Source organism: Ursus americanus, chromosome 29, assembly GCF_024610735.1.
Source record: "Ursus americanus isolate L20-20 chromosome 29, mUrsAme1.1.p, whole genome shotgun sequence".
In the NCBI taxonomy this organism is placed as follows: Eukaryota; Metazoa; Chordata; class Mammalia; order Carnivora; family Ursidae; genus Ursus; species Ursus americanus.
Window position 1 is genome coordinate 33,053,416 of NC_142155.1, and position 15,894 is coordinate 33,069,309.

General features: G+C 56.9%; 2 protein-coding genes across 2 annotated transcripts; one reads left to right on the forward strand and one right to left on the reverse strand.

The window, feature by feature from the left end:
- Positions 1 to 910: 910 nt before the first annotated feature.
- On the forward strand, positions 911 to 13,030 carry PEX6 (peroxisomal biogenesis factor 6). The gene is made up of 17 exons (XM_045800744.2): positions 911 to 1,849; positions 3,333 to 3,496; positions 3,963 to 4,046; positions 8,028 to 8,130; positions 8,215 to 8,348; positions 8,973 to 9,084; positions 9,461 to 9,669; positions 10,050 to 10,245; positions 10,397 to 10,473; positions 10,633 to 10,765; positions 10,846 to 11,051; positions 11,157 to 11,218; positions 11,461 to 11,569; positions 11,868 to 11,984; positions 12,082 to 12,159; positions 12,247 to 12,386; positions 12,564 to 13,030. Exons 1-17 carry the CDS (start codon positions 968 to 970, stop codon positions 12,698 to 12,700), a joined length of 2,943 nt encoding a protein of 980 aa, XP_045656700.2. The 5' UTR covers positions 911 to 967; the 3' UTR covers positions 12,701 to 13,030.
- Positions 13,031 to 13,148: 118 nt separating this feature from the next.
- GNMT (glycine N-methyltransferase) lies at positions 13,149 to 15,894 on the reverse strand. The gene is made up of 6 exons (XM_045800751.2): positions 15,653 to 15,894; positions 14,714 to 14,841; positions 14,171 to 14,287; positions 13,818 to 13,960; positions 13,592 to 13,713; positions 13,149 to 13,509 (listed from the first exon to the last, which is right to left on the reverse strand). The coding sequence occupies exons 1-6, from the start codon at positions 15,856 to 15,858 to the stop codon at positions 13,338 to 13,340; spliced, it is 888 nt and encodes a 295-aa protein (XP_045656707.1). The 5' UTR covers positions 15,859 to 15,894; the 3' UTR covers positions 13,149 to 13,337.

Genomic DNA, 15,894 nt, shown 5'->3' on the forward strand with positions numbered 1-15,894 from the left:
ATTCTAAGTGAAAATATTGTTTTTGTTGTTAATAACTGGAAATGTGGCCTGCCAGCGTCCAAAGCAGTGGAGGTGGAGACAAGGATGGAATCTAAGTAACAGCAAAGTTGGGAAGCAAGCTGTTGGCTCGCGCTCATGACCGAAGCCTTGAATCCCTCTCTTCTGCCTGCTCTACACCCCCCCCCACACCCCTCCCACCCTGCAGGGTAGAAACAGGACGTGGGTCTCCAATCTGCAAGGATTGGTGGGGCAGGGAGAGCAACTGGTTTTGGAGGAATGAAAAAGCGAAGCTGCTTTGTCTTCACTTCAAGTTTGGTGGGAGCAGAACGAACAGGACAATAAACAAGACAAGAAACACTGGAACGTGGGTTTTGTGTAGGATGTGTTGGAACAGGTGTGGCAGCACCAAGTACTCCAGGGCTACATGAATCACAAGTAGTAATCCAGCCAGCAGCCACTACATATCCGTAAGCATGTCTGAAGCAGTTTTATCCTACCACTCCCTCCTGCAACCCTCCCCACAACCCCCAGACCTCATTGCCTCCAGTTCCACCATGGAAACTGTAGGAGTTCCACAGAGGGCTGGACTCCTTCCTAAACACTCCACCCATAGCTCTGAGCCCTGGGCCAAGCTGGTCCTGGGCACGCTGACGGTTCGTTGTTCATTCATTTAACTGTTAAGTGCATGGCAGGACAATTGAGAGGACGTCACTCCCCTAGCAGGCGCGTTAGTCAGATCCCCGCAAACACAGTGTCAAAAGACTACGCAACGGCAGTGAACGTGTTACTGCCACCGAGGAAGCCTCCCATCAATCCGAGTCGCCGCTCACCCTCCAGGCGCGCGCGCCAAGGAGCCGCCGCCCCGCCCACTCTCCTCGCACCTCCCCCGACGGAAGCGGAAACGGCGCGCGGCAGGCTGGTTCCGGAAGCCGCTCTCCTTCGCCTTCCTCGTTGGTCTCCTGTCACCATGGCGCTGGCCGTCTTGCGGGTCCTGGACCCCTTCCCGACCGAGGCACCCCCGCTGGCGGTGCTGCTGCCCCCCGGGGGCCCGTGGCCTGCAGCGGGGCTGGGACTGGTGCTGGCTCTGCGGCCCGCAGGGGAGAGCCCCGCAGGGCCGGCGCTGCTTGTGGCGGCCCTGGAGGGACCGGGCGCGGAGACCGAAGAGCAGGGTCCAGGGCCCCCGCAGCTGCTGGTTAGCCGCGCGCTGCTGCGGCTCCTGGCTCTGGGCTCCGGGGCGTGGGTGCGGGCGCGCCCTGTGCGGCGGCCTCCGGCGCTGGGCTGGGCGCTGCTTGGCACTTCGTCGGGGCCTGGGCTGGGACCGCGAGTCGGGCCGCTGCTGGTGCGGCGCGGAGAGGCCCTGCCAGTGCCCGGACCGAGGGTGCTGGAGACGCGGCCGGCGTTGCAAGGGCTGCTGGGCCCAGGGACGCGGCTAGCTGTGACTGAGCTCCGTGGGCGGGCCAAACTGGGTCGGGAGGCTGGGGACAGCAGCCGGCCCCCACCCCCACCTGTGGTGTCGTCCTTCGCGGTTAACCGCACAGTCCGGCGACTCCGGGGAGTTCTGGGAGGGACTGGAGATTCACTGGGGGTAAGCCGGAGCTGTCTCCGTAGCCTGGGCCTCTTCCAGGGTGAATGGGTGTGGGTGACCCGAGCCGGAGAGTCGTCGAACACTTCCCAGCCACATTTGGCCAGGGTGCAGGTCCTAGAGCCTCGCTGGGACCTCTCTGAAAGGCTGGGACCCGGCTCTGGGCAGCCGGGAGAGCCCCTCGCTGACGGACTGGCCCTCGTGCCTGCCACTCTGGCTTTTAATCTCGGCTGTGATCCCCTGGAAGTGGGAGAGCTCAGAATTCAGGTAGGATACAGGACTGAGGTCAGGAATGCTTCCACTCCTTATTCCCTCTTCCTTATCTCAACTGAATTGGAAGAAGAGAGCTGTAGAATTTAGACCCCTTACTCCTTAGATCTTAATGTCTCTTAGTCTTATTTACCTATTCTCTACAATCAAAATATAATCCTCCATGGTGTAGTGGTGCATGGGAAGGGCTTTCATCCATTCAGGTGAAAGGAGAGAGTCATCGTCAAATTACCAGGTACATAAAGTATATTAATTCTACTTAATCAGTTGTTTATTGAATTGCTACAGTGTATCCAGAATTGTACTGAGTAATATGGAGGATGATACCTCATTTCTTTTGCTCATGCTTATCCTTGACTTCAAATAGCTTTCTGTTCTTCTAGCCTCATCTGTGAAAGTCCTACCATCCTTTCCTTCAAAGCCCATCTAAAGATGCTACCTCTTCTCAAAGCCTTACACCATCTTACCATATATTTGACATGACTTCTTTCTCCTATAGTGTTTTGTACCTTTCTTAGAGCATTTTTTTTCTGTCCCGTTACGATTATGTACTCTTATCTAATCCTCAGTTATATATTTTAAATTCTTTGAAGGGAAGGACTCTTTATTATCTTTAGTGCCTGGTATTTGATTTTAATATTTTAGTAAATATACCTGAGAGAAATTTTTGGTTCCTGCCTTTAAGGAGATTACTTAAAGAAGATCATTGTATTTGGGGGGACAAATATAGTCTACTGTTTAATTAGGCACCTAGATATATGGTTTAGGCCTGTACTGTCCAATACGGAAGCCACTGGCTACAGTGTGGCTTTTTAACTTAAAACTAAATAAAACTTAAAACCGTTCTTCAGATGCTTCAGTTATGTGTCAAATGCTCAACAGCACATGTAGGTAACATTTCTATCACTGTAGAAAGTTCTGTTAGCTAAAGCTGGCATAGCCAATTTGTGTTATAAGATGTCAAGAAGGATGTAAGATACGCATGAATGGGAGTCAGGTGTGGGTTTCCCTTTGAATGGAGGAAAAACTGGAGTCTTCAGACTGGAGCTCATTCAGCTGAACCAACCCTTTCAGCTTCAGCGAGATCATATCCTTTTCCCACAGCCTGAATTCAGTGTCCCCACTAATGTCCAATTAATAGCAGTTCCACTTGCTGCCTGGTGTCACTCAAAAGTACTTGTGGGAATTAAATGTCTTTACCACTTTCCTGGCTCAGGGTCAACTTAAAGGTATCGCAGAAAGGTTATTTTTACTGGGGAACTTTTTGGAGCTAGAGTCAGAAATCTCTTCCTGGTGCCCATGAGGAGAGGTTTCTGTTTCTAGGGAAGATACAGGTATTCAGTTTGGCTACCTTAGGCCTCCCTCCCACAGGCCTTGTGGTTAGAGGATGCAAATAGAAACATTGGCTGCTAAAGTGAAGGTAGGGCAGAGCCTGACTCCTTGGGAGAAGGTGATAAGGTGGTGGTTATTTCTCTAATAGAGATACTTGGAAGGCTCCAGCAACCCTGAAGACAAAGGAAGCCGCTCAGTGCTGCCTGAGCCTCTGTTTGCCAAAGAGTTACACATCGAAATTGTGTCCTCTCCCCACTACAGCACCAACGGAAATTATGACCATGTTCTTTACCGGCACTTTCAGACACCCAGGTTAGCTGCTTACCCCTTTCAGGAGATAGCATCTCACCCTTGCTCTCCTCCTATTCCATGCCTTAGGTGCAGGTCCCACAGAGCTCTGACTTTACAAAGCCACATTTTAGGCAGTATTGTGGCTAGATGCCTCTTGGTGTGGCAGGTGGTCAATAGAAAGGAAATTGGTACCACGAGGTGAATCTGGACATTCTAAACTGAGAAGCCTCTTTGATTTGAGAGGGCCCGCAAAGAGCCAGGATCCTGCTTTGCCCCTCACTGCTCTCTGATTCTCCCTTTCTAGCCTCTCTGCCATTCCCCCCAGCTCATTCTAGGTCAGACCTGTTCTCTGGACAGCTGCTTGGGATCTCTGGGTGGGCGGTAGGCCCTTATGGTCTGCGGGTTGGGAGTAGGCATGAGGGGATATGTCAGGCCCATGCTCTTGACTCTTATTGTGAGCTGACCAGGGCCACTGCTGTGTTTGCAGGGCAGTCCAGGAAGGGGATGTTCTGTGTGTGCCAACAGTTGGGCAAGTAGAGATCCTGGAAGGAAGCCCAGAGAAACTGCCCAGGTACGCAGCTGTCTCTTATCCTACAGCTGGGATCCCTAACCCGGGTGCAAGAGTTCTATGATCCCCTCCCCACAAGTTGTGTGGAATAATTTTGTATATAAGAAAACTTGATTATCATGTATATTTTTAAAAAAGATTTTATTTATTTGAGAGAAAGAGCTAGAGAGCATGAGCATGGGGGAGAGGGAGAAAGAGGCTCCCCGCTGAGCAGAGAGCTGGGGGGCTCAATCCTAGGACCCTGGGATCATGACCTGAGCCAAAGGCAGATACCTAGCCGATTGAGCCACCCAGGTACCCTTGTCATGTACATTTTTTCTAGTGAAAAGGTACATGCTTTCTTCAGGTTCTCAAATAGGCGCGGGACTGAAAAAAGATGAAGAATCACTGCCTGCCACCTTTGGGACGTATTTATCCTCAAATTATTGGTGGTCATCGGTACAGGAAGGCATTAAGAAGTTTAATGGCCTAGACCAACATGAGATTCCTTGCTTTTCTTTCTTAACCACAGTGTCATTTGGGCCAGGTTTTGGGCCGCACCTCCCATATACCCAACATAAGGAGACCCAGGCTTTGATTTCTGCCCTAATTAATGCAGCGTGCACATGCAGCTTTGCAGTCCCATCTCCCAGAGTGGAGGAGAGACAGATGGCTGCTGTCATTGACAGGCCTTCTCTTTTTCCTTGCTCTCAATAAAGAGTGAGAAATTAAGCATAAGTGACCCAAGCACCCAAAACAAGGAGTGCAACCTTCTCTTTACTTTTTATTTATTTATTTATTTTTTATTTTTTATTTATTGGACAGAGAGAGAGAGAGAGACAGCCAGCGAGAGAGGGAACACAAGCAGGGGGAGTGGGAGAGGAAGAAGCAGGCTCCTAGCGGAGGAGCCTGATGTGGGGCTCGATCCCACAACGCCGGGATCACGCCCTGAGCCGAAGGCAGACGCTTAACCGCTGTGCCACCCAGGCGCCCCCAAGGAGTGCAACCTTTCTCCTCCCTGTAGACACTGATCACAGAGGTTCCATGTAAAAGGGTGAGACAAAGAATTCAGAGACTGCTTTGGCTTTCTGTGAAGCGGGAGAATGTGTAGCCTGATAGCCCGGGACTGATTTCCTGTAGCGACGTACTAGGAGAGCACAGCTAATAGACCCACTAATCCAGCATGCACAGGGGATTCCTTGTGAGGTGGTGGGGCCAGCCGGAAGGAACTGAGGTGTAGGAGTTGGCATGCCCAAGGTCTCCGGCCTAGCCAGCCTGGGTTCTCTGCCAAGACAGATGCATTGTCTGGATTGCCTGATTCATCCTTGATCAACATTCAGAGCTTGGTTCATTCAGAGCTGTGGTACCCACGTGAAGGGCCTGGTAGTACCCTTTGTAACCCCATTTAATGCTCATGGCACCCCTTTGAGCTTTCCCAAATCTTATCTACAACTAGGGCCTGGTAGAAAATGCCAGGCTGGCATGTATTAGTCACTTCCCACTCGTGTCTCCCATCTTAAATATAGCCAGTATCTACGAGCTAGCTTTCTGTAGGAGAACTACAGAATGCCCACCCTTTGTACTTCCAAAGGAAAGCAGGCACTGGACCCTTCTGGGACCTAGCACACAGTTTTTCCCCCTCAGTAGGTCCTGCAAAGGGAAGGGAAGCCTTGCTAGGAAGCTTCTGTGATGTTGGTGGTGTAGCCCCTGCAGGCTCTTCCGCGGTTCCACTGCCCCAGAGCAAACCAGCAAGGATCCAGCTCCACTGTCTCCCGTCTGGCTCTTGAGAACACAACCCAGCTTTCCCCAGCAATGTCCAGATACGTTCAAGAGCTCTGATCCTTGTACTTACTGAGATGGTCGTGCTGTCGTGGAAGGGGGGACTTCCCCCTAACCTCCCCCAGTGCTGTTTACCCTTGGATGCCACTGCTCACCACGTGCACTGTGACTCAGGGTTGAGATGCCAGGTTCTAGCGCTACCTACTGTCCATTTATACTGAATATCAGTAAGACACAGGCTTCCTTATGCTCCAGGTTTTTTTTTTTTAAGATTTTATTTGTTTATTTGACAGAGAGAGTGAGGGAGCACAAGCAGGGGGAGCGGCAGAGGGAGAGGAAGAAGCAGGCTCCCTGATGAGCAGAGAGCTGATGCGGGACTTGATCCCAGGACCCTGGGATCATGACCCGAGCCGAAGGCAGACCCCCAACCGACTGAGCCACCCAGGTGCCCCATATGTTCCACATTTTATCACGATAACCGCCTACCCTAATAATCGGGAGAGTTCATAATACCAATCTGCTGTGCTTCTCCCCTCCACCTGGCATTATTCCCACACACCCCACTTTGCTGCCAGAGTAAGCAGCTTTACGACAGACCATGTGAACAAAGGAATTTGCACCAACTGGAACTTAAAAGAGGCCCAAGTACTAGTCTGGGCCAAGTCATTGCCTTTCCACCTGAGGATTAAAGAGGAAAGTAGTTCATCATTTCTTTTCTGGAAGATTGGGCTAGTCACTACTACCTGCTCCCTGCTCTCTGCACCCTTTGTAGGTTGAGTGCCCCCCACTCACTCTGAGACTAGCCAGTGAGTGCACAGCCCTGGTTACGGCTGGGGGAGCTTTCAAAAAATGCAGATGCCTGAACCCCACCCCAGACGTGTTTGCGCAGAGTCAAGGTGAGGCTGGGGCCTGTGCAGTCTTTATTTTTACGAAAGGAGGGGAAAATGCTAATTTAAAATATTGAGATGGGTGCCTGGCTGACTCAGTCAATAGAGGATGCAACTCTTGATCTTAGGGTCATGAGTTCGAGCCCCACATCTGGCGTAGAGATTACTTTTTTAAAAACTGAGATCTAATTCACATGTTTAAAGTGTATGCTTCTGGGCGCCTGGGTAGCACAGTCGTTAGGCGTCTGCCTTCAGCTCAGGGCGTGATCCTGGCGTTCCGGGATCGAGCCCCACATCGGGCTCCTCCAATGGGAGCCTGCTTCTTCCTCTCCCACTCCCCCTGCTTGTGTTCCCTCTCTCGCTGGCTGTCTATCTCTGTCAAATAAATAAATAATCTTAAAAAAAAAATAAAGTGTACGATTCAGGGGTGCCTGGGTGGCTCGGTTGGTTAAGCATCTGCCTTCGGCTCAGGTCATGATCTCAGGGTCCTGGGATCGAGCCCCACATTGGGCTCCCTGTTCAGTAGGGAGTCCGCTTCTCCCTCTCCCCCTTGTTCATGCTCTTTTTCTCTCAAATAAATAAATAAAATCTTTAAAAAAAATAAAATATACAGTTCAGTGGCTTTTACTATATTCATAAGGTTATGCAACCAACACCACTAATTCCAGAACATTTTCTTCCCCCCAACACCCCTGCCCATTAGCAGACCCTCTCTACTCCCCCCTTCCCTCAGCCCCCAGCAATTACCAATCTGCTGAACAGAATCATATAATATGTGGGAGATGTTGATTTTCAAGTTTCACAGATAATTCTAATGTGCAGCCAAAATAATGAATTAATCATTAGATGTCTTTAATAAGGAATCTGCAATTAGATTTCTTTATTGAATAACGACCCAAGGGACCCTTCCTGCTGACGTGTTGGAAGGCTTTGGGAGGTATGACTTGGAGGGGAAGACTGTATTCTAGAGCCAGTGAAAATGGTCAGGTGATCATTGCTTACTGCAGCTGTAGCTCCTCCCCCTGGAATGGGTGGGTAGGCCATCTACCTGGAGAAACACGTCCCCAAGGCTCTCTGATGGTTGCCATGAGGGATGTGGAGGGCTGTTATAGCTCCTGCCCTCAAAATGTGCAGGAGCCAGCCAGGGAGATAAGAAAGGCTCCTTTATCCCTCCTCCTGTCCCCTTCCTCACCCCCTGCCATATCTGGGGGCAGTTACTTGTGCTGTTCTTGAGTTTGTCCCTGCGGTCGACTCTATGATGGAGACAGCCACCTTGTCCTTAGGGAGAGGTGTATGTGGGCTCTGAATCTGCGCAGTTCATTGGGCTTCTTTCCTACAGGTGGCGAGAAATGTTTTTTAAAGTGAAGAAAACCATTGGGGAAGCTCCTGATGGGCCGACCAGCGCGTACTTGGCGGACACCACTCATACCTCCTTGTACTTGGTGAGGCCCTGGGGATGGGACTAGACCTGGGAGGAGGAACAGAAACAGCTTCCAGGCACTAAAGCTTCCTCCGGCCTTTCCCAGGTGGGTTCTACCCTGAGCCCAGTTCCAAGGCTCGCTTCAGGAGAATCCACTCCTTGGAACAGCTTGTCTCCTCCAGGCCTGGAGACCTTGGTGACTGAGCTCTGTGCTGCCCTGAAGCCTCGCCTCCAGCCGGGGTGAGTGAAGCCGCGGCCTCAGGGTGGGAGAGAAGCCTGCTCGGAACATCTCTGGAGGGGCAGTGGGCTGGACAATCAGTCCCTAATGCACTGGCCAGCGTAGGGTTGGGGGGACCTCCCTCAAACCAGTATGCCCAGGCCACTAGCCCATGTCCTTTCTGTAAGCAAATTCCTAGGCTCCTTTCTGGGGACAACATCCATCCTCCAACGTTGGCTGTAGAAGAAAAATCTCCCCCAGGGACAGCTGTCTCTGAGACTGCCCTTCCCCTTGGGGAGCCCACTAGCCATTCTGGCCTTCACCGCCCTGGGCCCAAATGCTACAGCTCCTCAAACCACTGGCCTAAGCGTAGACACAGACCTTCCCCTAACTCCTCTGGATATCATCCAAGGCTTTAAAGGCAGTGACGACAAAAGGGAATTGTTCTGGCTGCTGGATACGCTCCGTGCCCCTGCCAGGGCACCAGAGGTGGCATGGGAACTATGGCTTCACCACGTGCAAACAGCCCTGGAGGAGGAGGGGTGCCACAAGGAGAGGGAGGTGCCTGCTTTCTCCATCCAAGGGTCCCTCTGTTGCTGGGGGTTTGAGCAGAGTGGAGGAGACCAGTGTCTGCTCTCTGGTTGCAGAGGTACCCTGTTGACAGGAACCAGCAGTGTCCTTCTCCGGGGTCCCCCGGGCAGTGGGAAAACCACAGCCGTCACTGCAGCCTGCAGCCGCCTCGGGCTCCACCTGCTGAAGGTGAGGGTACCTGGAGAGTTGACCCCCAGCTGCCCCGCCCGGCCCAGATTCTCCCGCTCCCCTCCCCCTTCTGGCCACCAGCCTGGCCCCAGCACCCCAGCACTTCAGCCGGGTGGGCCAGGAGGTCAGGCCTGTTCCCATGATTCTCAGCTACGAGAAGATAACTTTCAAAAAGGAAGGGGTTTGAAGATTGTGGTGGGTAGTCCAGGGAATGAGGTCAGGGTAGAGGGGAGGTAGGCCTTGGCCAGTGTTCCCTTCTCCCCCGTCTCCGCCCTCTAAATAAAAGATGGCCTGCATCTTCTGGCTCTTCTCCCCGCCCGTCCTGCCTCCGTCACGCCTGCCCTTTGCTCACAGACCGTTGGGGCCTCGTCCCCAGGTGCCCTGCTCCAGCCTCTGTGCGGACAGTAGCGGGGCTGTGGAGACAAAACTGCAGGCCGCCTTCTCCCGGGCCCGGCGCTGCCGGCCTGTGGTTCTGTTGCTCACAGCCGTGGACCTTCTGGGCCGGGACCGTGACGGGCTGGGTGAGGACGCCCGTGTGGTGGCCACGCTGCGTCGCCTCCTCCTCGACGAGGACCCCCTCACCAGGTGTGGTACGGAGCTGGGTCTGCAAAACGGCGGGGCCCGGCCTCCCCACTTCTCTTCGGCCTTTCGTCCTCTCTTCCTCGATGGCTCCTCGGACATCTCGCCCATGTGGCTGTCCTCCAGACGGTCCTGAGCCGAGCAGCTTGGGGTGTCCAGAGGGAGGGGGATGCGGTCCCTAGTGCTTTGTGGGGAGCACCGTGTCGGAGAAAAAACACAGCCTCTGTCAGTGAGCTCCCCGTGTGAGGGCGGGGACCACAGGTCCTCCCTCAAGCTGTGCCCACGGGGTGAGCGCTGGGGTGCTCCCCTCCCCGTCCCGCGCCAGCGGCCACCCGCCTCCCCGCCCGGCCACACTCTTGCCCTCAGCGCCCGCTCTGTGTCTGCAGCTGCCCGCCCCTGATGGTCGTGGCCACCACGAGCCGGGCCCAGGACCTGCCTGCCGACGTGCAGACGGCGTTTCCTCACGAGCTGGAGGTGCCGGCGTTGTCAGAGGGGCGGCGGCTCAGTGTCCTGCGGGCGCTCACCGCCCACCTCCCCCTGGGCCAGGAGGTGAACCTGGCGCAGCTGGCACGGCGCTGCGCAGTGAGTACCGAGACGGGGCACCCCCCCCTCCGTCCCGCTGCCCTGCCCGTGCGGGCTCCACCCTGGGCCTCTGCTCCCGCTGGGGGACAGGTCTCCTGCGGGTTCCTGCCTGCCGTGCCCTGCTCACGCGCCCTCTCCTGCGGTTCCCCAGGGCTTCGTGGTGGGGGATCTCTATGCCCTTTTGACCTACAGCAGCCGGGCAGCCTGCGCCAGGATCAAGAACTCGGGGTAAGGAAACTGGGCACAGGAGGGAAGAGAAGGCAAGAGGAAATATGGTGGGGGGCGGGGGGCTGGGAAGGGGGAAGAGGAACCAGGGCCTTGACGGGGGGTTGGGGGGGATGCTTTCGGTCAGGCCCTCCGGAGGTCCTCCTGGGTTTCTCTTTGCAGTTTGGCAGGTGGCTGGAGTGAGGAGGACGAGGGGGAGCTCTGTGCTGCTGGCTTTCCTCTCCTGGCTGAGGATTTCGGGCAGGCACTGGAACAGCTGCAGACAGCTCAGTCCCAGGCCATTGGCGCCCCCAAGGTAGGACTCCAGCTCCTCGGAGGTAGGACAGGAGCTCTCACCACCACCCTGTCCCCAGCCGCGTACTCTCCATCTCCTAGATCCCCTCAGTGTCCTGGCATGATGTGGGCGGGCTGCAGGAGGTGAAGAAGGAGATTCTGGAGACCATTCAGCTCCCTCTAGAGCACCCCGAGCTGCTGAGCCTGGGCCTCAGGCGCTCAGGTCTTCTGCTCCATGGTCCCCCTGGCACGGGCAAGACCCTCCTGGCCAAGGCAGTGGCTACTGAATGCTGCCTTACCTTCCTCAGGTGGCAAGGGGGTGTGGAAGGGGTGCTGGGCGGGCTGGGGAGCAGGAGGGGCTGGCTGGTCAGTTGTGTGTTTACGCATCTGACGAATCTCCTCCTCTCCCTCAGCGTGAAGGGGCCTGAACTCATCAACATGTATGTGGGCCAGAGTGAGGAGAATGTGCGAGAAGGTGAGTGAGGAGAGGCCAGCCTTCCAGCCCCTCCCAAACCCTAATGGCCCTTGCGCTGCCCCCCCCCACCCTCCAGCGACTCCAGGTCTTTCCACCGTCGCATGGTCCTTTCTCCAGAGGACCTGCCCAGGGTGGCCTAGTACCTGGACTGATGAACCGGCACACCTGGCTTTCCCTCCTCCTTCGCATGACTTCACACCCCCCTGAGCTTCCCCCTCCTGGGGGTCCCTTTCTTTCCTCAGTGTTTGCCAGGGCCAGGGCCGCGGCTCCCTGCGTTATCTTCTTTGATGAGCTGGACTCCCTGGCCCCGAGCCGGGGGCGAAGCGGAGACTCTGGAGGTGTGATGGACAGGTGGGGGTCTGAACCTGATTGGAGTCTGGGGTCCAAGACGGAGGGATGTGAGACAGGCTGCAGCAGTCTCCAGAGCCCCAGGAGTTCCTGCCATTCCAGTTCCAAAATAGTATAACAACGAAAAGGGGGCCGCGGAGCCGGGTGAGGGACACTGAGGAGAAGGGGGGCCTTCGTGGAGGGGTCTCCAGGGCACAACGGTGCAGGTGGCCCTAGGGGGAAGGCCGGGAAGGAGGGGCCCCACAGGCAGGGTGGAGGCTGAGGAAGGGCCGGGGACTGGCCTCCACGTGCTCGTTTGCAGGGTGGTGTCTCAGCTCCTGGCTGAGCTGGACGGGCTTCACAGCACTCAGGATGTGTTCGCGATTGGAGCCACCAACAGACCAGACCTCCTGGACCCTGCCCTTCTGCGGCCTGGCAGGTGCGCACCCATCTGGGCCTGGCCCTTGACCCCCTCCTGTGCCTCTCCACCCTCGTGCTAGGCTCCCCGACACTTATGCCTGCCTGTCTCCCTCAAGATTTGACAAGCTGGTGTTCGTGGGGGTGAGCGAGGACCGTGCCTCCCAGCTGCGTGTCCTAAGTGCCATCACACGCAAGTATGTCCCGTTAGGGGGAGACCCCCGAAGGGCTTGGGCCTTGGGATGGTCGGGGCTGCCAGTTTCTTTCCTCTCTCTGCACAACAGGTTCAAGCTGGAGCCTTCTGTGAGCTTGGTGAACGTGCTGGATCGCTGCCCTCCCCAGCTGACGGGTGCAGACCTCTACTCCCTCTGCTCTGATGCCATGACAGCGGCTCTCAAACGCAGGGTCCGGGACCTGGAGGAAGGTGAGCCACTTGCCAGCCCCAGAGGTCTGGTTCCCAGAGGGGAACCAGGCCTGCTCCTGGATTTCAGAGGACGGACTGTTGATATTTGGGGGCCTCTGGGCAAGAAGATGCCCACCCTAGGGCTCTCCCCTCCTCAGACACAGACCACAGCCTCTGTTGCCCCCTCGTCTCCCCCAGGGCTGGAGCCCGGGAGCTCGGCTCTGCTCCTCACCATGGAGGACCTGCTGCAGGCCGCTGCCCGGCTGCAGCCCTCGGTCAGCGAGCAGGAGCTGCTCCGGTACCAGCGCACCCAGCGCAGGCTGGCCGCCTGCTAGGAGCCTCCTGCCGTCTGGGAGCCTGCCCCGAGGCCTAACAGTGCTTAGGTACCCCACAGACCCCTGGGAGAGCAAAGGGCTCCTCCGCATGCTGCTGTGGCACCAAAGGCTGCCTACCTCCAGGAGACCCCCTCGGTGCCGAGGAGCCGCGAGGGCTCGAAGGGCATCATCCCCTGCCTACCTGTTTGTCCTTCCAGGCCAGCTCCAGCTCCAAGACTAAAGACCCTTCGCTCAGGAGGGGGCGCTTGGGCCTGGATGGAGCTCTGGGGATGCCCCCCCCCCCCCAGGGAGCCCAGTCTTGGCTGAGAATAAAGTGTATGCTGCCCCCTGCTGGTTGTGTCTGAAAGGCTGGAGTGGGGGCGAGCAAGCCTGTGGAAGGAGTCAGCCCCAGGGGAGGGCACACCGGGGAGCTTAAGCCTTTGGACAGACACGCAAGGCACGCGGGAACTGAAAAAGGCACAGACTGTATTTGCTCACCCTTCCATTTGCCTGAACATAAATCCCTGCGCCCACAGCAGCAGTCCCAGGATCTGCGCTGGGGGCTGGCCTTGGGATGGGGCCGCTGGTCCCCACCTCCCCAGCCAGACCTGGCAGCGCCTGGGCAGAGGGCTGTAGGAGCTGAGGCCACGCTCAGCGCTCAGTCCGTCCTCTTGAGCACGTGGATGAAATAGCAAGGGATGTAGGCCTGGCCCGGCTGGTAAGGCTTGAAGTCTCCCAGGACGCTGTGCTGGCACCTGCCCCCGAAGGCAGCTCGGAGCAACTCCGTGAAGGAAGCCAAGCAGTGCGGGTAGTAGGAGAGCCGGAACTTACTGCAACAGAGCACCCGAGCAGCCGTGAGGACTGGTGGCCTCAGCACCACCCCCTCCACCCCCTGCCGAGCCCAGTGGGTACCTCAAGCCAGGAGAACCATCCTGGCCAGCCCCTGGCACCTGCACTGTATAGTCCAGGGTCACCATGTGGGCCTTGTTGTTCACTGTCAGCACAGACGTCGTGATGTCCTTGGTCAAGTCACTCTGTAGGCGGTGGTGCCGGCTGCATTAGCCTTTGCAGCCACCGTGGGGCCTGGACCCCGGGATCACATCCCCCATTCTGGGCCTCCCCCCCCCCGGGACCCCACCTTGTAGTAGATGTTCTTTCCTGGGGGTGCGCAGCCTGTGCTGAGGATGTGGTCATAGTTGCGATGATCGATGACCAGCAGGCCGCCTGAGCGCACCATGCTCGCGATGTTCCTCAGCGCCAGCCGGTGCTCGCTCTGGTCTCCTGAGCTCCAGGCAGGGCAGAGAGGCTGCGTTTGCTGAGGGCCCCGAGCTCCCCTCCCTCCGATCTTCCTCCTCCCCGGGGATACCGACACCAAGGCAGAGAGGAGCAGAAAACAGAGTCTGCTCTGACAGGAGAGCAGGCACCCCGGGGTCTGTGGAAAGAGGTATAGCTCAGAGCAAGGGCCGGGCTCCAGGCCACACCCTGTCTCACCTCTGCAGTCTGGCAGGTGGGCAAAACTGTTTCCAAGGCAGATGACAGCATCGAAGCCACCCCCTGGTGGCTGGGGCACATCTTTGTCCAGAGTCATCCAGTTGGCTTCTTCTATGACTGGGACCAGGAAGGGGAAGAGGGATCAGGGTGGCACCATGGCACCAGCAGGACCCACCTCCACCAAGTGCAGCCTTGCCTCAGTTTCCCCTTCAAGACTCATGGGGATTCCCCCTGCGGTTATGGGGAGGGGATCATTATGGCTATGGAGGGTGAAAGGAAGGAGAGGCGGGTTGGGATGGAAGCTATGATTGGGAAGAATGGCTCTGTGCTTACCGGTTTTTATTTGGGAGAAGGGAGAAGACACTACAAACGTCATTAAAACTAGCCCCTCATTACCAGATACCTCATTCTTTCCAGGGAAATGAAAGTAATTTTGCTGTCCCCGTAAGGAAAACACCCCAGCACAAGAACTTCAGGAGCCCAGGGCAGAGAGCACTGCGTCCCAGGGTGCTGGGCAGGGAGGGCCTGACTGGGCCTGCGTACCCCACTTGTCGAAGGCTGGCTCATGCCGCCGGTTCCAGCGCTCTTTAAGTGCATACTTCAGCATCTTGTCACTGGCGTCCACACTGGTCACGCTGAAGCCCTCTTCCACCAGCATGATGGAGTCCACCCTGGGCAGGGCCAGAGGTGAGAGGGGCCCAGGCCAGGAGAAGGAAGGCCCTGTGCTGGACGCTTCCGTCTCCTCCACTCGAGTCCATTCCTCTTCTTCCTCTCCCCAGGCCCTCTCCACTGACCTCAAATGAGGTTCCTCAGCCCCGTTCCTTATCACCCGGTAGCAACTTTCTGGTTTTGTTTTTTAGCACCCATTCAGAGCCAGGCATTCTATCAACGTGCACTAATCCTCACGGCAACCCCGTGAGGTAGACCGTGTTATCCCCACTTGAGAGATGGGGCAAACTGAGGCTCCTGCGATTTAGGAACCCTTGCACCGGGAGGCGGTATAGCACCAGGTTCGGAGCACAGGCCAGACCCTAACCAACCCGGGTCTGACTCTCCTCTCCACTAGGTAGAGGGCCTTCACTCCTCTGAAGCAGGTTTTCCACAGCTGTACATAGGCTATCACTTCTTACCTCGTGAGGTTTTGTAAGGACCTTAAAAATGGATGTATGGAAAGCTCCTGGCACAGCGCGTGGCACGGGCAAATATTGAACGACTGTTAACACCGCCCAAGGCCATCCCTGGGGAGCAGTGCCAGAGCCAGGACCCGTAAGAGCTGCCGTCGATCTGGCCCCAAAGCCGGGCCGCCGTGTCGCCCCGAGGAGCCGGCCGTCTCCACCCCGAGGTGCCCACACCCCGCTCGCACGCACCCTGGGTGTCCTCGGCCCCGCCTCCCGCCCGCTCTACCCCGCGGCCCGGCCCCCGGCTGGAGGCTGCTGGACGAGCCTGGAGGAGGTGCCCGCGCCGCCCCCCGCCCCGGCTCACCCGGTGCCGCAGGCCACGTCGAGCACCCGCTGGCAGCCGTGCTGGCGCAGCAGCCCGAGCAGCCAGGCCTTGTACTCGGCCGTGCGGCTGCGGGTGTCCCCGATATAGAGCTGCCACACGCGCGCCGCCTCTCCGTCCGCGTACTGGTCCGGGAGCCCTTCGGCCGCCACCCCCAGGGAGCGCGTGCGGTACACGCTGTCCACCATCCTGCGGCGCGCCTGGCTCGGCGGCCGCCCCGCTCT